Source organism: Manduca sexta, chromosome 26 (assembly GCF_014839805.1).
Source record: "Manduca sexta isolate Smith_Timp_Sample1 chromosome 26, JHU_Msex_v1.0, whole genome shotgun sequence".
Classification (NCBI taxonomy): domain Eukaryota; kingdom Metazoa; phylum Arthropoda; class Insecta; order Lepidoptera; family Sphingidae; genus Manduca; species Manduca sexta.
The window spans coordinates 14,664,088-14,686,748 of NC_051140.1; the positions used below are offsets into that span (position 1 = coordinate 14,664,088).

Genomic DNA, 22,661 nt, shown 5'->3' on the forward strand with positions numbered 1-22,661 from the left:
TTTCTGAGTTCACGAGAAATACCTTGTAGGTTTTGATTGCCTTACCAGTTTCAAAAATTTGCGGCGTAAACGGCCGTATCTTTTGATTGCGGCGGCTTAGATTTTTGATTTTTCTACAACTCTAAGGGACAGTAGACCTGAGTATTTAATATAAATTTCAGCTTAATACCTCCGCTCGTTCCTCAGCAAAAGGATCTTGACGGACGGACGGACAGACGAACTGGCAACAAAATTATCCTATAAAGTTTCCGTTTTAGAGTTCCGTACCCTCAAAGGAAAAAAACGGAACCCTTATAGGATCACTTTGTTGTCCGTCCGTCCAGATATATCTCTCCGTAACACACAACACGCACGACACTTGTGGCCAGTCTCTCCTGTATGAACCCCTGTCACTGATTTACTTTATGTGGTAGACAAAATAAACCTTAATATTTTTCAGTAATTACATTTTTAAACTAATTAGTAATTTTAGCGTTACTTACCAACGAACATTAGATAAAACAGAGCCATAGACGATTTTTATTTTTTACTACTTTTAATTACTTAATCCTCGCGACTCCTAGTAACCTTTTTTTATATTTAATGAAAAATCTAGGACTTTATTATAAGTATAGACTTATAAATTCAAGCCAAACTTATATCAAACTCATAACATCTCTGGAAGCCAACATCCCCCATTTGCGGTGTGCTTTACCGGCTAACAGAAGAAATATCGACGAGTCACCAAGTGCGTTTCACCAGCGCAGTACAGTTAAACCAATTGAGCTTTATTAGTGTATTGCGCACATACCTGCGTACTATAATATCTCCTGCGTACCTGACAGATCTCCGTTGAGATCATGGATTAAAAAATACATTTTAAAACTGTTTCTTATAATCTTGTTAACCAATTAAATTTATAAATTCGCGTGTTAGTAAAGATGCTTGTTTCAAATTACCGCATTAACCACTTAACAGATATAAATAAAATTTGTATATAGATAAACCAAATCCTGTAACAACATACACCTAAATTCCTTTTTATATCAAAAAAACGAATAAGTAGCAGATTTTTTATTCCAATAAATCATTTTCATACGGGCAAACCCGCAAGTTGAGGTTTTGTCATTAATCTAAACAATATTTATTTATATTATTTGCACATGTCGATCAAGAAGTTGGTGTCATGCGAAATCGTATCTATTTCAAGCGGTAAGTGCATATCATAGACAGTCAAGGTTGGTACTCGCATTTCTTTCGCCCCACCGCTAGTGCGTGTGCACGTGGACATGTTCTATAAAACCATACCGCGGGACAATTGACATCAATCTACACTTGAACGTTCAACAGCACTACCAAAAATGTTCAGCAAAGTGAGTTTGGCAGGAAATACAGAATATTTATACGTATTCTATAATTTCTAGTGAATTTTAACGAGGAAATCCTTTATTTATTGTTTCGTAATTAAATTTTCCCATTATTTAATTCCTATTTAAATAAGCAATTGAATTCATAGGTTGTTTTGTTATTTAATAGTTATAAAATAATGTTTTTTAATTTAACAGTTTTAATTAAATTTTCAGATCGTAGCCATCAGCGCCCTCCCTAGCCGCGGCCAATGCTGGTCTTTTAGGCCACGGACACGCCGTCTCTTCCCAAAGCATCGTCCGCCACGATGAAGCCGTTGTACATTCCGCCCCTGTAGCGCACTACGCCGCACCTGTAGCCCACTACGCCGCCGCCCCCGTCGCCCACTACGCCGCTCCCGTAGCTCACTACGCCGCTCCTGCTGCTCACTATGCTGGTCACGATGAATACGTAAGTCATTCATATCTGAACTTTAAATAGAAGTTAGGGCCTAAGTCACGTGGAATTAAAAGAAACAAAAAAAATGACGTTTATAATCGCTTACATATATTTTCCCTTCATAAATGATTACATGTGTTTTATAAAAATCTACGTTTTTATTCTAGGCTCATCCCAGATACGATTTCTCTTACTCCGTGGCCGACCCCCACACCGGCGACCACAAGTCCCAGCACGAGAGCCGCGACGGAGACGCCGTGCACGGCTCCTACTCCCTGGTGCAGCCCGACGGCTCCGTGCGCAAGGTCGACTACACCGCTGATGCGCACCATGGTTTTCAACGCCGTCGTGCACAATTCTGCCCCCGCCGTACACGCCGCCCCCGCTGTACATGTTGCCCCTGCTGTGCACGTTGCCCCGTTCACGGTTACCATCACTACTAATTAACAATAAGCGATATATAGTTAATATTCAACCGCCAAATATGTGATTCGTTTTGTAGCTATTTATGTACACGTTTGTAAATATGTAAGAGGATATTCCTCTGTAAATAAAACACTTGAGTTTTTAAACAAAATTCAATTTATTTAAATGATTTCATCCCATTAGGTATACTGTCCGTTAAATGAAACAGATGTGCTATGGAACTACTGGTCTGTAGCGCATCATAGTCTCTATAACATCACAAGTGATTCTTTTTTAACTTTCTCCCAATCAACTTTAAATATTATTCTAATACTAATGCAATTTTTTTAAATCCATCTTATACTGTAAATCTCCCATCCCATCAAAAAATAAAATTCTGCGGATGAAGAGCATCGCAGTTTATGCGTCACCTACATGTGTATCCATCCTAAGGCACTTTTTTTATTAATATTGTTAACGACATTTTTCAATAAACCCTCTTATTTCCTAACTTCTGAGCCATGTCAATAATTAACTAATCAAAATAAGTCATTGATAAACGTATCTTAAAAATATACTTTGATCGGTCCATTTTCACTGTTGACCCAGAGGTAGCATTTAATACCGTTTATAGTAATCATCATCATTGCCATCATCATAGACACCAAAATGTGGCTCGCGCTCTTTGATTGTGGGGTTGATTTAGAATTGAATGTTCACGTTATTATTATATTTTTTATAGGTTAACCACTGGCCTTATTTAGAAGCAAATCACATAAGTATTCAATATTATCCCTTTTCGGCATAATTTTCTTTCTGGAGACTTTTTCTATGTTTTACGGGTATTTGAAATCTCGGGTAACATTACTTTAGCCTCGATTTAATCAATTTAATGAAATACCATTCTACTTATAGTCAAAGTAAGTAAAGTAAAGCAAAACTCTGAGGTGTTTGATCTATCTGCGTGGTAAACAATAAAACATAATACAAAAACCTGCTATCATCCCAAGCTTGAGGCAGATAAATTATAATAAATCCAATTCACCAACACTTCGTCGACCACGTTTTGATTTCACAGCAAGCCAGAGTAGTAATTTCTTTTCGTATCCTTTTATATAAAAAAAGACTTTTAACATAATTTTAATCTTACTCTTACTAATATTACCTACTCTCTTATTAATATTACAAATACAGAAGTTGTTGAAATGATTGTATATTTGGATGTTTGTAAGAACTAAACTCAACAATAGGTGATCGGCTTTGGATGAAATTTGGCTCAAACATAGACCATAACCTGAGTTAACACATCAAGCATATTTTATCCTGGTCACTTACTTTTGTAGGAAAGGTTTTTTTTTATCTCATTTTTAAATAAATGGTGCTTGCATCATACAGATAGCGGTATGGATCGGTAAAGTACTTTAGGCACTTTTGTAGCGGAAAATGCTTTTAACGCGAATAAATCTACGAGCAACAGCTATTATAAATTATTTATAATTTTAAAACAACCTTTGCCATTTCAAGCAATATTATAATAAAGGAGAAACTACTATATCTCGTGTTACTAACCGTGTCCGCATAAGACAAACCTTTCATAAGTTGAACTTCAAATATCCTTTTTAATGTTCACCTAAGGTGTGCGCTTTTACTGCCTTTTATACATCTGTGTTCTAAACACACGTCTTAAAGCTAATTACGTGTTGTCTGTCAGTTTTGAGAAACTGCCGCTCATAAACAAACTTGTGGTAGAGAATATAATATCAGCCCTGTATTATATACTTGCCCACTGCTGAACACGGGCCTCCTCTACTACTGAGAGGGATTAGGCCTTAGTCCACCACGCTGACCGAGTGCGGATTGGTAGACTTCACACACCTTCGAAATTCCTATAGAGAACTTCTCAGATGTGCAGGTTTCCTCACGATGTTTTCACCGTTAAAGCAAACGATAAATTCACAAAGAATACTACGATTTTTTTATAAAAGTCAGAGGTGTGCGCCCTTGGGATTTGAACCTGCGGACATTCGTCTCGGCAATTCGTTCCACACCCAACTAGGTTATCGCCGCTTTTTTAGAGAGAGAATATGTTATAAAGATATTCTCTACCACATATATCTGCAATCATTACGCGTCATGCGGATTCAATTTTAGCTTTGATTGACCGGATCATATTATTCATTTAAATAGATCAATAACACATACAGACTTAGTAATAAATATTACGCACTGTTATTTTTTTTTTTAAGAAGAAGAATAAAAATTTTCGTAAGAATTTTCCCGGAATAAAGTCTCACTTTGTACCGGGAAAACACAGGTTATATTTAAATCCAAAGACATAATTTATAAGTCTTGACCGCCTCGGAGGCGTAGCTGCATTACGTGCGCGAAACGACCACTTCTCTGAGTTCCCTGGTTCAAATCTGTTAACTATCAGCCCGGAGTTGGTACCTCAATTGGTGATAGGTTTGCCCCCTATCACATCATGGGACGAAACATTCGAACTTGACGCAAACTACAGTCCTTAGTTGTATCTCTGCCTACACCTTTGGGGTTAAAAGCGTAATGTGTGTTTGTGGTTGTGTTTTTATTTTTATGGATACATTATCAGTATCAATCCATTCAGCAATTGCTGTTTTAATTTTAACAACTATCCAAACATATTCACACCTTTCAAATTTATATAATTTGTAAGATCAGATTAATTTATTACTTCATTAGTTGTTTAAAAAAGTTCTCAAATATAACTCTATAATCAGTTATAAATTTATCATTTTTTTCGGTTATATATAAACAAATGTTGAAAATATAAAAACACATATAGTGCTACCGGTTATTTAAAAAATAAATATTTGTAATTAATTTAAACATTTTCAAAGTACCATTATATTTAATAATAAAATACGCTTAAGCAATACTGAACCTCTAACAAAACTTTGCTAGCAAATACTAATACAGTATAAACGTTTAATAAACACCAGACAAAACTATTAATTACTATCGATTAACGGTAACTTATCTTTAAAAATGTATCACCGAGTCGAGTGTAAGTCACAGAGTCAAGGTTATTGGAAGCATTTCTTCGCCCCACCGCCAAGTGTTGTACGCGTGTAATGATCTATAAAAACATACTGCCGGCCCATAATTGACATCAATCTGTATCTGAAACAGTATCAATCAACATGTTCAGCAAAGTAAGCATTTTTTTAAATAATGGTAAAATAATTGAAACAAAGATTTATAATTCTTCGTATTATTACTAGAAACTCATTATAATACTTAAGAAATAAAACAGAATAATTAATAACTTCATTAATAAGATATTATTAAATTCATTGCTACATTATCCATACCCTAACTTTTATAACACTAATTTAAATAATAATTAATGTAATTTACTTATTTGCAGATCGTAGCCATCAGCGCCCTCCTGGCCGCAGCTAATGCTGGTCTCTTAGGCCACGGACACGCTGTCTCTTCCCAAAGCATCGTCCGCCACGATGAGGCCGTTGTACACGCCGCCCCTGTAGCCCACTACGCTGCTCCCGTCGCTCACTACGCCGCCCCCGCCGCTCACTACGATGGCCACGATGAATACGTAAGTTACATTCCATTAATATATTATTATTAATTTAAACAATAAAATTCATGACAATGCCGGATAGATATATAGATATAGACGCAAAATTTAACCAGTGACGATAGATGCCTAATTTTGGCATTAGATTTACAGCTAAAGTAAGAAGCATAAATCATTTTATGGTGAAAACGAATGATAGATATTAATATTACCACGTTAATATGATATGTATTATATAAATAATTAATATATGCTTTCAACATCAATGTGAGAATATACCATTAATAAACTATACTTTAACATTCCAGGCTCACCCCAAATACGACTTCTCTTACTCCGTGGCCGACCCCCACACCGGTGACCACAAGTCCCAACACGAGAGCCGCGACGGAGACGCCGTCCATGGCTCCTACTCCCTGGTGCAGCCCGACGGCTCCGTGCGCAAGGTCGACTACTCCGCTGACGCCCACAATGGATTCAACGCCGTTGTACACAACTCCGCCCCCGCCGCACACCCCGCCCCTGCTGTGCACGTCGCTCCCGCTGTGCACGCCATCCCGGTCGTTCACGCCACCCCCGTCGTCCACGCCGCCCCCGTTGTACACGCCGCCCCCGTTGTACACGCTGTACCCGTTGTCCACGCTGCTCCCGCTCATGCCTACCATCATTACTAAAAAGCAATAACTAAATAACTTAGTGAAATGTCTTCCACCAAATATTGTTTTTATTTTTGTGAATAATATGTTTACAACAATAAAATGAAAAAAAATAAAAATATATTTACTCTATTATTAATCGTGTAATCTTGATAACTACATATAAAAATCTTGATAAATATTAATACAAAATAATGAAAAACCTTATCACAGATAATAATTTTAAAACAGATAGTAAATAACCACAAAATGTATCACAATGATGCTATTTTATTAAAAGTTTTTATAATATATGAGAGGATAAACATGCTCCATCTTATTAAAAATAGTTGTATTTTTAAAATGTGACTGCTGAGTTATCATGTTTGCATTCAGTGTTTGGATTATATTTCTCCTAGCTAAGTTTTAACCAAAGCCATTAATTGTTTTATGATATAAAGCAACAAATATCGAACTATCATCATCATCATTAGCCGCAGGATGTCCACTACCGAACATGGGCCTCTCCCAAAGATCTAACTATACAGAATTAAAAACTGATATTATAATATAATAATTATAATATCAGCCCTGTATTATATACTTGCCCACTGCTGAGCACGGGCCTCCTCTACTACTGAGAGGGATTAGGCCTTAGTCCACCACGCTGGCCTAGTGCGGATTGGTACACTTCACACACCTTCTAAATTCCTATAGAGAACTTCTCAGATGTGCAGGTTTCCTTACGATGTTTTCCTTCACCGTTAAATAATAATATCAGCCCTGTATTATATACTTGCCCACTGCTGAGCACGGGCCTCCTCTACTACTGAGAGGGATTAGGCCTTAGTCCACCACGCTGGCCTAGTGCGGATTGGTAGACTTCACACACCTTCGAAATTCCTCTAGAGGAACTTCTCAGATGTGCAGGTTTCCTCACGATGTTTTCCTTCACCGTTAAAGCGAACGATAAATTCACAAAGAATACACACATGATTTTAGAAAAGTCAGAGGTGTGTGCCCTTGGGATTTGAACCTGCGGACATTCGTCTTGGCAGTCCGTTCCACACCCAACTAAGCTATCGCCGCTTTTTTTTGTATTATAATAATATTATTATTTCACAAATATCTGATGTATTTAATTTCTTCATTTTTTAAACAAATCTTCAATGTTTAACTAGGTTAGTTATCCGAATTAATAATGGCAAAAGCTATCCACTCTCAACTGTGCAGAACGTGTCGTAAATTAATTTTAAATCGGTAGAATCGTCAATGTTTTCAATATATTTGATGGTGGCGCATCAAAATTATCTGTGTTATTTACTATCCCAAGTTAAATCAGGCTTTGAAAAACTCTGCTTTTTTACCGATGTTTTATATTATTCTATGCTGTAGAGCATTTGCCGCGACTCCAAGCACACAGTTCAGTGTGTATACTTTGTGGTTGTCAACATATATTGGCCTTCTCCACTCCGACCCTCCTTAGAGAGTTCCTTTTCCTTCTTCTACACGTCCCTCCCCCAGATATCCCCTCTGAACTATCCTCCAGGCTCCTGCACTCGCTACGCCGAGGGATTCCAGTATCCCATTTATACGTTTACCCCGATATTAAGTGCAGGGTCCGATACACCAAAAAAATGGCGTCAACAGAAACATACTATGTCCATTTAACAATTATGAGGAAATCCATTCAGGAATTACTGCATTTACTTCTAATAATCATAAACATCCAAACATCTGAAAATGTTCACAAACATTCGCATTTATAATTTTAGAAAGAGCAAGATAACATAAGAAGTAAGGTAGTGTTTTGTTTTTTATGAGTTTTGATAATAATACTTTTTTAACAAATACATCATTTGAATGTATCTATAATAATTTTGTATAATTTTTCGGGTCGTCACACCTTAAAAAATAATAGGTGTACGTTGTGATTTAATTAACTAAACCTTCGTTTAATAGCAGTGAACTTTGGTAGTAAACAGTAAACTGGGTTCGATTTCAAGTCAATCAACAAAAGAATCTGTAAATACTTATCTGAAGCAAGAATTTGTGCCTGATATGGCGATAGTCTTGCAGACTTGCTCCTAACAGCGACCATCTCCCCAATAAATGACGTTGCAAATAGACGAATGTCGTCACTAGTCGCGGCTCTCTTTAATTCGTCGGCAATAAAGGTGTCAACTTATTTATATTAATGTTTTATATAGTTTTGTAATTACTGAGAATTATGTGTCTTAACATCATATCAATATGACGACGTAGTTTAGAGCTATCAGAGTTTATAATTACATGCTGGTATGTATATAAATAAATAATATGACACATAGATAATTTTACAAAATAGTTTCATAATTATTTTATTAACTTTTAACAAAATTACCAACGACCGATCTTCTTACAATATGCACATTAGGAATTTATATTAGCTTACAGAAACGAAGGGTCCAAACCCGATTCATGTCGGGTTCCCTTTCGAAATTTATGAAAAATTTAATTCTCATTAGAACGATTTGCAAACCGCATTTATGCATATTACTAGTACTTATATGTTGTGTCGGATTCATTTTGGAAAAATGTCACCCTTCGCCACTGTTAGCTTAGAATTAAGCTATAAATTATAAAAAGATTTATTCATAAATTCACCATCGAAACTATTGGAGAGTACGGTGATATAAACTTTTGTAAAAAAAAGTATTGACTAAGATATATTATAATAAATTTAACGCGTAAAAAGTATATATAATGTGGCACTAAACATTGGAATTAACTAAGACATTAAATAATATAGTTAGTTATAGACCGGACATCAGAACCAAATTTGTGCTCCAGAACTTGATACTAATTGGTAATAAGTCGTTGTTTAATTTGAAACGTCCGTTTGAGGAGATGTCACAGAGTCCTTAGATATTAATACAAAAATACCCTATTAACAGAAAATATGCTAATATGCGCATTATGAATTTGTAAATCACGGTACGGAAAAAATATGAAGAAAGTATATCGGTGTTTTGCTATTTTACGGCAGATGGAGTAACCTTCGCATGAGCACAAAAATTTTCCTCCCAATGTCCACTCTATATAATCTTGGAAATCTTTAGGAATTAATGACCTACTTCCTTTTTTTTTTAGTTTTGTTTTACTAATATTATAAAAAATTTCGTCGAAATATTTTAATGTTAGATAATGATTTTCGCATACATAAAGATTACGTTTATTCAGAAAAAATCTAAGTAGGACTTTTATTTTGTGACGAACGGACTTTTACCAAGGCGGTGTCGTGAGCAAACGCTATTTAAATTTATAACATATTTAATCGATACCGGACATATAATTGATTAACTCGTACTTATCGTGAAAAATGTAATACCGACAAGTTGAGTGCAAGTCAAGGTTATTGGAGGCATTTCTTCTCCCCACCGCTAATTATCGTATGCGTGCTACTATCTATAAAAACATACTGTTGGTCCATAATTGACATCTATCTGTATCTGATACTCTGTCAATAAACATGTTCAGCAAAGTAAGCTATTTTTTATATACTCATACTTTAATATTTATTACTTTCTTTTTATTTTTCATTGATTAAATAACGAGTTTCTGATATAGAGTTTATATCAAAAACTCGTAAAGCTAGTTAAAATAATAATTAAGGCCGGTATTAAAATACTATATCGCACCCATTTATTCAATACTGCGGCAATACAATAATTCTAGATCCATTATAAGTTTCCAAAAAGTAATTAAAAATATTTATTTGTTATTATAATAATTTCCAGATCGTAGCTATCAGCGCCCTCCTGGCCGCGGTCAACGCGGGTCTCTTAGGCCACGGACACGCCGTCTCTTCCCAAAGTATCGTCCGCCACGATGAGGCCGTTGTACACGCCGCCCCTGTAGCCCACTACGCCGCCCCTGTCGCCCACTACGCCGCCCCCGTCGCCCACTACGTCGCTCCTGTCGCCCACTATGCCGCCCCTGCTGCTGACTATGACGGCCATGATGAACACGTAAGTACTAAAAAGATACATATAAGATACTTCGAAATAGAAGCCAGTAAAAATAATACATAAAAATGTGCTGATTTCATGGTACATGCAGGTACGATTAAGATGATGTAACTTAAACTGCATTTTTTTTATTTCAGGCTCACCCCAAATACGATTTCTCTTACTCCGTGGCCGACCCCCACACCGGCGACCACAAGTCCCAGCACGAGAGCCGCGACGGAGACGCCGTGCACGGCTCCTACTCCCTGGTGCAGCCCGACGGCTCCGTGCGCAAGGTCGACTACTCTGCTGACGCCCACAACGGATTCAACGCCGTCGTGCACAACTCCGCCCCTGCCGCACACCCCGCCCCCGCTGTGCACGTCGCTCCCGCTGTACACGCCATCCCTGTAGTCCACGCTGCCCCTGTTATCCACGCCGCTCCCATTGTCCATGCTGCGCCCGTTGTCCATGTCGCCCCCGCTCATGGCTACCATCATTACTGAGCAACAACTATATAACTTAGGAAAATTACAACTGCCAAATATATTTTTTTGTTTTTGTAAATACTAATATGTTTGCACGAATAAAATTTTTTTTTTAATATTTACTTTGTTTTATTATTTATTTATCAACCACGAATATTCATTTTAATATTTTTACATTAAGTACCACAATAATATGAATTTGAGTTAATATGAAATACTAAATATCTAAATCGAAGTACGAGTCATAAACACATCTGCATTTCACAGTCATATAAAATATAAATATCCTTTTATGTTACACCGCAAACCGTTATTATTCTAGTTGCTTAGTCTATTACACCATCATAGTTTTTATACTTCTATATGACAAAATGAATACGCAGAAACTTATAATAGCGTATTATAATTTTTTTTACTTCGTATTTAAATGCAAAATTTTGTGTAAATATTTGTATGTTTGGTAGGAATAAACGTAACAACTGTACGGATTTGGATGAAAATTGTTAGGATTTATTTTAAGGGCTTTTGTTTGAAAGACTTGGTGGGAAAGACTTCACGCGAGCGAAGTCGCAAGCTACACCAAATATGATTTAAATTCTTAACAATTCTTCTTTAGTTTATGTAATACCTAGTTATTCCTACAAAGTTAGCTGTCAGGAAGAGTTCGCTATAAAGCGATAAGAACGCCTATTTTTACAAGTACTTTTAATGAAATCTCGTCTCGTCATTCAGTTTAATATAAAAATAAAAGCGACTAGTACAAACCTTGTTGACTAAAAACATTCCATGGTAAATGGAATTAAATAACATAATATTATTATTCAGGTGGAAAATAGGATTAAATTCGCGCATAATTTATGATTTGCGTTATCATTCTGTAAAAACCGTTTTAACAATTCTGATTCACAAGGTGGCGATGACATAGCGATAATAATTTCATTAATAGTCATGGCTAGTAATCAGTAATCATAAAAATATAATTAATTTAAAAAAATATTTAGTTTTTACTTAATATTGTCTTTTTGATTTAATTAATACCTCCTAGCCGAATTTTAGTCACGGCGGCCAATCTCAACGGTCATGAGCCAGATACGCAGGAGATATTATAGTGCACAAGTGTATGCACAATACATAAGTGCACTCCCAGTTCCCTCACTCTCATAGTCCGCTGAGGAGGCAATCCGACGTGACTGGAGAGAAATTCGGCGCCGTACCAACGGCTTTACGTGCTTACGTTGCTATCCGAGGCACGGGGGTATCACACCGCCAAGTTCTTGACTCCAAGCTGCGTCTTAGTAATTTTTTAAAAGGGAAACACTCATTCATAATCATTATTATCTTGACCTGGAATTCGAACCTAGGATCTCAGCGCAGTAGCCATACTGGTATTCGTATCACGTACGCATTACAACTACGCCATCAAGGCAATCAAGTTTATGACTGATCATGTGTGAAATTAATGCCGCTATATCGGCACAAACCTGTTTATGACATATAGGATGCACAAAAAATCAACTCCTTATCCCATAACAACTGGTGAAACACATTTTTTCACGCCTTTTGCAGACACAATTTGTTTTACTTTATATGAACCACTTGTCTAATTTGAACTTCAATATGTAGGATGGTCCCATTTCCTTGCAAATTAACCTACCTACCTTTACAATACTTTGGAATTAAGAGAATAATAAAGGATGGAATTTAAAAAATTGAGATTCTTGTACTATGAGTAAAAATATTTTGGTGACTCTGTTCAACTTAACTTTGATGATTAAAGATTTCCAGTATTTTACACAAAATAAATGTTCATATTTTGTTTCTGCTACGTAAAAAATATATATATACTTTGACAAGTAATTATCGACAATCAGCTTATTCATAAATTATATTTCATCAAATTTAAATTTCGTAACAGCTGCATATCAGGTGGTACCGACCTGATTCAGTGTCATATGTACTAATTACATATGTACATGCACGACTTGCCTCTTATTCACAGTGGACATTATGTGGTACAAGTAAACTCTAAAAAAAATAAGATATAATAATAATATCAGCCCTGTATTATATACCCACTGCTGGGAACAGGCCTTCTCTACTACTGAGAGGAGTTAGGCTGGCCTAATGTGGGTTGGTGGACTTCACATAACTTTGAAATTATTATAAAAAACTTCTCAGGTATGCAGGTTTGCTCATTATGTTTTCCTTCAATAATAAAAAACCTTGGTAGAGGATAAATCTGAAGATCGGAATTTCTCACAAGCTCTAAAGCGAAGCGAAAATATAAACGAGAAATACTTAATTCCTAAATAAGAAATAAAAATCAAAAGTTTAATGTAATGATGATAATTTATACTTAATTAGTAAACATTAAAAATACAGTAATATACAAATAGTTTAATACAAATTCTCTAGTTACTATACAAAAGGGAAACTGATGGGCTAAAAGTTTCCAAATAAAACTATACTTATATAACTATTCAGAAAGTAGAACCTACACTCGAAATTACTGATTAAGAAATTAAGTTTCTTATTTTAGCTTGACATTAAGGTAAACAAGGTAAAAAATGTTGAAATCTCACAAAATTCTGGTGAAATTGCTAAGACTGAAAAGATGCAGGTTTTTTGACATATTCACACACACACATATGACTGGTGCTAGGATAAATAAATAAAATAAATTACGTATCCGTCTAGATATCTGCCAGCGTACACAATGTGTAAAACACGTCATCGAAGCAGTCATAATATATTTATCCAATAAAAATATAATATTTACAGGTCTTAACACTATAAAATCTCATATAAACTATAAGTCATAACAACCGATATCCAACTAATAAAATATTTAATCAGCATAATAAAATAACTATCGATTAACAGTACGTTATCGAAAAATAATCAACATATTGAGTGGAAGTTTAAGTGTCAAGGTCATTGCAGACATTTCTTCGCCCCACCGTTAATTATCGTACGCATACAACAATCTATAAATACATACTGCGGGTCCATAATGATATTAATCTGTATCTGAAACAGTAACAATCAACATGTTCAGCAAAGTAAGCTATTTTTAAGACCAGTATATTCATTTAATTAGGGATAGCCCTAGCTTTGATTTTAAAAGTCACAGTTTGCTTAAATAGAGTAATTTTTTCACATACATTCCTGCAATGATCTGCAACGTAAATTTGGATTTTAACAATGCGAATTATAAACATATTAATAATTAATAAAATAACTTCCAGATCGTAGCTATCAGCGTCATCCTGGCCGCGGCCAACGCTGGTCTTTTAGGCCACGGTCACGCCGTCTCTTCCCAAAGCATCGTCCGCCACGATGAGGCCGTCGTACACGCCGCCCCTGTAGCCCACTACGCCGCTCCTGTCGCCCACTACGCTGCCCCCGTCGCCCACTACGCCGCCCCCGCTGCTCATTATGATGGCCACGATGAATATGTAAGTCACATAATATAACTATATAATGAGATCTTTTATTAATTATTATAATTAGTGCTCACCATTTCTATTGTACAATAATAACAATTATTGTCATACATACCAATCAAAGTATTTTCTTATTTCAGGCTCACCCCAAATACGATTTCTCATACTCCGTGGCTGACCCCCACACCGGTGACCACAAGTCCCAGCACGAGAGCCGCGACGGAGACGCCGTGCACGGCTCCTACTCCCTGGTGCAGCCCGACGGCTCCGTGCGCAAGGTCGACTACTCCGCTGATGCCCACAACGGCTTCAACGCTGTCGTGCACAACTCTGCCCCTGCCGCGCACCCCGCACCCGCTGTACATGCTACCCCCGTTGTCCACGCCGCCCCCGTTGTTCACGCCGCCCCTGTTGTCCACGCCGCCGTTCCCGTTGTCCACGCCGCCCCCGTTGTACACGCTGTCCCCGTTGTACACGCTGCCCCCGTTGTCCACGCCGCCCCCGTTGTGCATGCAGCTCCCGTTGTACACGCTGTCCCCGTTGTCCACGCCGCTCACGCTCATGCCTACCATCATTACTGAATAAGAACCGTATAAATTAGTGATATTTTAACTGCCAAATATTTATTTTCCTTCATGTAAATTAGTTTTCACTTATAAAATAAAGGAAAAAATTACATTGTCTTTTTAATCTACCAAATTGAATTACCCCAAATTCTTGTAGGAAATATTAATTTATTATACGAAATCTCACAAAAAAAAAATTCTTTCCAATAGTAACGGGAAATAATAACTTTTATTGAAATTATAAGTTAATGTCTTATATTTTCGTCCGGTGTATCTGTAAAAGCGAAAAAAATAAATGAAAAGAGTTTTACCCACCTTAAAAAAATAAACTTATTTTTCCGAAACTATATATTTCTTTTCGTACGAATTTAGTACGAAAGGAAACATGTACAAAAGAAAAAAAATACTACAGAATATTTAACAACACATAATTTACTATCAAAAAATGAAATGTATATTTTAAACAGATCTCATTTGAAACTAACCTCATAAATACCCGACAGAATTAGTCACTGACTCCGAAATTGCTAAATAGTATATAGATAATGTTAAATTAGTTTTTTGATTTTTAGTGGTTTTTAACGGCGGCTTAATTTTTTGTTAAAATCTTTTTTTTTGCTTTTTTTTGTTAGTAAAAAATATATTGTCTCGATGGCGTAATGGAACGGACTGCCGAGATGCCGAATGTCAACAGGTTCAAAACCCAAGGAACACACCACTGAATTTTCTAAAGTTATATGAGTATTATTTGTAAATTTTCGCTTTGTTTAACTGTAAAAGAAAACATGGTGATGAAACCTGCATACCTAAGAAATACTCCATAAGAATTTCGAAAGTATATGAAGTCTGCTTATCCGCTCTAGGCTATTGTTGTAGATTACGACCTAAACATTCTCAGTAACAAAGGAGACTTGTCCTATCGCAGTGTACCCGTAGATAAAACAGGACCAGTATTAATATTATAAGAAGTAAACTCAACCAAACCCAACGCAAAACAACTAAAAGTCACGCGAAAGCAAAATTCTCAATTTCATCTACTTGGTAGACATACTTATTCCAGTTATTTTAGTTTTAAAACCAAATTACTGAACCTATTTAAAAAAAACTGTGGAACCAATCTGTAAGTATATTTTTTCAAATAAAAAAACGACTTTTCCTAATTGATTAAGAAATGTCCGAGATTTAAGGTAACAAACATTAAAGAACACGCCAAAATAAGAACCTTCTCTCTTTTTGAAGTCGGCTAAAAAGCAGACAAATACAGCCAAGCTCAGCAGCATTGGAATGCTATTAAATACGAAATATTCCAAATATTTAAAAAAAAATCAGCCATTACACCGAAAATTTCATTTTTATACCGGAAAGGCCAAAATGTTAGTTTTCATTACTTTTACAAAACTAAGAATTTTGTTTATTAATTAATATTTAATTTAAAAAAAGTTAAGTTAAAAAATGTTAAACTTAAGTATTTACTTCACACGATTTCTTCACCTTATTATATTTTACTTGAAAAATCTGCATTTAAGCAATTTTTTTTGTCTTGTGTGTCTCTAAATAGTTGTATAGCATTTTTTAAAGGCTTCGTTGATTAATAGCTTTATTTTGTATAACACATTGCAGATAATAAACAATCATTGAATCAATAGAAGAGAAAATGTTTTTTTTTATATATTTAAAAGTTACTTAAATAATAGCAATACTATATTAACCGACCGATTTTTGTGTATTTATAGTGTAACAAATAATATAAGAACGTCATAGGACCTCTTACTTTATTTGCATAAGCAATGTTATCCCTACCTCACTTTTTATTATTCATAGGTATCATTAAAATAAAATCTTATAAAATGAATTCCAGCATTTCTTGTAACTTTAGAAAATTAACATCAATCATTAGTTTTAATGAATTCCATCTAAATACTCTCACCAATAATGAACATAGAACGTGTTTTAAAAAAACATCCCAAATACATAAACGCTTTCAACCTATAAGCCAATTCCTACAATGAGAATGTTGTAAGACAATACTTATAATGGTGCTTTGTGCACTGGTGTTTGCACTCGTCTTGATTGTCAAAAATTCAAATCCGTCACACTGTACTCAATTTAATATTAATAAGATCGATAAACTAATGATAGAGACTGCCATAGTTATTAGTCTGCACATATTATATTTGAATGGATAAGTTTTATCAACCGATTTGGATATTTTTTATCAGTTTAGTAGTTTGGATTTTAAACAAAAATATCAGGAATAAGTTTATCTAATGATTTCTTATGTTTACGCAAATGTTAGAATATAATATACTAAAATATAATTAGAAAATTATATTATAAAAAAGCGCGATAAAATCCGAAAAATAGTTTTAATTCAATAAGTATGTCGTCCTACTAAACGAAATTGCAAAATTTGTTTTCTATCGACTTTTTAAGTTGCGTTGGGTTTGTTCTAGTCTACTTCTTACATACGTCCTGTAAAATATAGCATAACACCTTTTCGCCTTTTCTGGGGTAGGCACAGGTAACACCGCAGCACGATAGTAGTACCGCGTTCGCAACATGACTACGACATCGAAACAGTATTATTTCTTACTAATACAAAAAATAAAAACTTTTTAACAAAAAATAGAACCGCCTTCAAAAACTACAATATCAAAAAAAAAATAAACATTATTTATATACTGGTTACCAATTCTGCAGTCAGTGACTAGTTAAAATTACTAGCTGGGCTAGATAAATACATGAATATATATATAATGCTTTATTTTAACTATGCACCGACTTTTGATATTAAAGTAACAAACATTTTACAACCCTCAACTATGATATTAATAACTCTGCACCAAATTACTTTGTATACCCGTATGCTGTAACACCCATCATACAATTGTATTCAAATCAACAAAAATGTTTGCATAACTGAGTTTAAAAAATTCAAGGCTACATCTATTACTAATTAAATAAGCAAATTAAGAAATAATTAAAACATACATTATATCTTTATAAGACAAATTAGTGAATGCACGTCACGAATATTTAAATATCGACCCGATGCCTTGGGCGCTAGTCAAAGTTACAGTCAAGGCGCTTACACATATTTTTCGCCCCACCAGTGAGTGCGACACAATCTATAAAAACATACACCCGGACAATTGACATCAATCTACACCCAACCGTTCCAAAGCACAATCAAAAATGTTCAGCAAAGTGAGTTAATTGAAAAGATAAAGCAAAAACTGATATTGTACAAAATAACAATTAAAACATTTCAAACATCAATAAATTTGTATGATTATTCGTTTTACAGATCGTAGCTATCAGCGCTCTCCTGGCTGCTGCCAACGCTGGGCTCTTAGGCCATGGACACGCCGTCTCTTCCCAAAGCATCGTCCGCCACGATGAGGCCGTGGTACACGCCGCTCCTGTAGCGCATTACGCCGCTCTCGTTGCCCACTACGCCGCTCCCGTTGCCCACTACGCTGCCCCCGTCGCCCACTACGCTGCCCCTGCAGCCCACTACGATGGTCATGATGAATACGTAAGTAACATTGTATTGACTTTGATTATGTGAACACCTATCTTTTTACATTTTTTATGAATATTTTACCATGTATGGTATATATGGAGGTAGTGAACTAAGCTTATTTACAATAAACTTTATTCTTCCTATTGCAGGCACACCCTAAATACGACTTCGCCTACTCCGTGGCCGACCCCCACACCGGCGACCACAAGTCCCAGCACGAGAGCCGCGACGGAGACGCCGTGCACGGCTCCTACTCCCTGGTGCAGCCCGACGGCTCCGTGCGCAAGGTCGACTACTCCGCTGACGCCCACAACGGATTCAACGCTGTCGTACACAACTCCGCCCCGGCCGCACACCCCGCCCCCGCTGTACACGTTGCTCCCGCCGTGCACGCCATCCCCGTTGTCCACGCCGCCCCCGTTGTCCACGCTGCTCCCGCTCATGCCTATCATCATTACTAAGTAATAACAATAAATTAAATATTCAAATTCTAATCGCCAAATATTTTTGTAAGATTTACATAATGTATTTGTTTAAAAGATAATAAAATATAGCTACGATGAAATAAGCCTTGAAAAATCGTTATTTACTATACATAAATCGTACATTATTATGGTCGCCTAATGAAAAATAAGTGAAAAAAAGTGACCTGACCAAAGCTAGAACAAATCTTTCTTAATACAAAACTCATCCGGTACTCATAAGTAATTTAAATGCAAGAAATTTACTCGTTATAACATTATCTTTCATTTAACTGATAACATGGATAGAGCAATCAATAATAAAACTACAACGAACACATCAGCATAGCTATTTTGAATGTCGAAGGGTCATCAATTCTTGTCCATTGATTTTTTTTAACGCCATTCAGCCATTAGCTGTTGTTAGACTACTCGGTCAGGCCTACGTTGAAAAACGAGCCTATTATTATTTTAAAATGTCTAGGCAAATACGTGGGCTCTGTGTAATTGTAAACGCAATCCATTATTGTTTATTGACCACTATGTAAAATGAATACTGCAATGTTTTATATGAATATTGTTACCAAAACAAATGCAATGAGCCCTTTAATTATTTTAAGTGATGAAACTACACACATAAGGTTTAACACCTAAACTTTAAAATGGATTTTTAAATTATACATAACACATATAAATTGCCGCAAAGATATTACAAAATATAAAGTGTGCATACTTCGTTATAAAAGTTTTATTATTTTAGAAAATATTTAGTCTACTGTTTCTTTTTTATTTCGTCAACTAGGCTTAATAAGAGAAATGGTTAGGACTTTATGATCGTAAACTTATGTTAAACCACCCGCCCCTGGAGAATTCTCTACAAAAAACCGTCATAAGCCACTGCATTTCGTATCCGGAAATTTCAAATGCTCAGTCTTATGCTCAATAATTACAATTTCCTTTAAACGGTAGTACAGAATTATTATTATCTCGCTGTTCTGGTGGCACAAATAAACAATGCATATATACTCCGGCGAACTTAAACATAATATAACAATACAAACCCTGCGTGTATCATATATATGTGTTATATATGTTTAGTAACGTTCAGGGTAGGTGTATGAGTATTTCTCAAATGAAATGTTCGTCACGAAATAGTTTATTAGAAATATTATAACGAGTTTCTCTGTCTCATCTGTCTTTTCTTTTGTTTGTCTTAATACATTCGTTCTATCAAATAATATATAGAATGAATGTATTAAGAATTAAAAAAAAACAAAAGAAATCGTAATAATATTCCGTAAAAACTATTTCATTGCGCACATTTATTTGAAGAAATAATCATGTACCGTCTAAAGAGATGAAGGTCTAGTCATAGTCTTCGCGAAAGAACATTGGTTTATCTTATTAAGAAAAATACCTGAAAAAATATATTGCCACTTTTCGGAGGCATATTAACTTCTGAGCGGTACGCTGAGGTTTATATCACTAATATAGTCTACTACCTTTTACTCTAGGCACCGCCCGCGTGATAAACTTTTACCGGGATAACAGCCCTGTATTTTTATCTGGGATAAAAAGTAGCCTAAGTCCTTTTTATGGTTCACCCTTACACCCTAACAAATTTCAATGAATTCGTTCAGTGGTTCAACGTGTAACAGATATACAGATTTACTTTGGCATTTATAATATAAGTATAGATAGTGTAATATTATAACTAGATAATAATTAGCTAATAAATCTTGATTTTAATAATGTATGGTTTAATTTAAAGGACAAGCTTTACAGGATAGTAAAACCAAGGAATTATATTATGACTATTATATTTCATGCTCCCTTTACGGCATGAGCAAAGGATTAGTGTTTCTCATTACAGCGGCGATAGCCTGGGAGTGGAACGGACTCTCGAGACGAATGTGCGTAGGTTCAAAACCCAAGGACACGCACCTCTGACTCTTTTAAAGTTATGTGTGTATTATTTGTGAATTATCGTTTGCTTTAACAGTAAAAACATTATGAGCAAACCTGCATATCTAAGAAGTTCTCGAAAATAATTTCGAAGGTATGTGAAGTCCTACTAACCTCATCTAACTTAACCTAAATCCTCTCAGTAGTAGAGGCGACACTTGCCCAGCAGTGAGACAATATGTAATACAGAGATGAGTATAATATATTATATTATTCCGTCGGCCAACGCCTTTGAATGCCCATATCATAATATACCTTATTTACAAATGATATATTTAATTTACCTTATCTACACAACTATTTTTCAACTTTAAATGGACTACAAAATAATACCTAAAGTTGCAAACTAAATTAATAGAAGAGAATTAATGGTTACCTACTTCGTAACTAAAATGAAATTCAACTAAAATAAACCAATAATTTCAATAAAATTACAAAACAGGGATCAATGTAAAACGACACTAGTAAGATATCAATAACCAATGTTACATTCTCACGTCAGCAAATAATTAAATCATTTCAATTGTATTTATCGAATTCGCGAACGTCTACGTCACGCATATTTGTATCAAGTCCAGTGCCTTGAGTGCATGTCAAAGTTAGAGTCAAGGTGCTTGCAAACATTTCTTTGCCCCACCGCGATTAATATGTGCCAACCACGTTCTATAAAACTATACACCTAGACGTTTGACATCAATCTGCATTTGACTGTAGAACTAGAATTCCAAAAATGTTTACCAAAGTAAGTTATAAAATTATTATATATGTTTGTCTTATTTTCCGTCATTAGTCTTAAATAATTACTTTGCATACCAAATTAATCACATAAGTATGAACTTATGACTTGACCAACAATAATTATTTATCTCTAACAACGAATGATATCATTTTCAGGTTGTAGCTATCAGCGCCATTCTGGCCGCGGCCAACGCTGGACTCTTAGGCCACGGACACGCTGTCTCTTCCCAAAGCATCGTCCGCCATGATGAAACCGTTGTACACGCCGCCCCTGTAGCGCACTACGCCGCTCCCGTCGCCCACTACGCCGTACCCGTAGCTCACTACGCCGCACCCGTAGCGCATTACGCCGCTCCTGCTGCTTACTACAATGGCCACGATGAATACGTAAGTCGAATGAAATATTATACAATAAAAAAAAAATTATACTTGTATAACTTAAACACTGCAGAGTATCTGCAAAATCTTTATAGGGAATCAGTCCCGAATTTATTTATGATATTTTTTCTATTATTATGCCAGGCTCATCCCAAATACGACTTCTCCTACTCCGTGGCTGACCCCCACACCGGCGACCACAAGTCCCAGCACGAGAGCCGCGACGGAGACGCCGTGCACGGCTCCTACTCCCTGGTGCAGCCCGACGGCTCCGTGCGCAAGGTCGACTACTCCGCTGATGCCCACAATGGTTTCAACGCCGTCGTGCACAACTCCGCCCCCGCCGTGCACCCTGCTGCCCCTGCTCATGGATACCATCATTACTAAACAATTATAACTAGTCAATCTGCTATCGCCAAATACTTGTGATAAAATGTTTTCTTAATTTTTTTGCCATGCATATTGTATGAAAACTGAATAAACTATTGAACAAAAAATACTACAATATTTGTTTTCACAATAAAATATTTGGTTGAAAAGAAATGGATATCCACCAATACATCAAAGAAGTTGCCAAAGTACAGTTCATAGATGAATCGGTTCAAATAAAATTCTCTAATCTGTAACAATATTTAAATACTAGCTTCCGCTCGCAGCTTCGCCCGCGTGGATTTCGGACTTCAAAAATGGAGCCGGTCGCGA

The 22,661-nt window shown here is 35.9% G+C and overlaps 1 protein-coding gene and 1 pseudogene across 1 annotated transcript; both read left to right on the forward strand.

Annotated features, from left to right (window-relative positions):
- Window positions 1-1,325: 1,325 nt before the first annotated feature.
- LOC119190802 lies at window positions 1,326-10,997 on the forward strand (annotated as a pseudogene).
- A 2,885-nt stretch (window positions 10,998-13,882) lies between these two features.
- LOC115452257 lies at window positions 13,883-22,461 on the forward strand. The gene is made up of 10 exons (XM_030180729.2): window positions 13,883-13,941; window positions 14,128-14,337; window positions 14,466-14,904; window positions 18,076-18,098; window positions 18,199-18,429; window positions 18,567-18,872; window positions 20,519-20,529; window positions 21,558-21,585; window positions 21,738-21,968; window positions 22,104-22,461. Exons 1-10 carry the CDS (start codon window positions 13,930-13,932, stop codon window positions 22,344-22,346), a joined length of 1,734 nt encoding a protein of 577 aa, XP_030036589.2. The 5' UTR covers window positions 13,883-13,929; the 3' UTR covers window positions 22,347-22,461.
- Window positions 22,462-22,661: the final 200 nt, after the last annotated feature.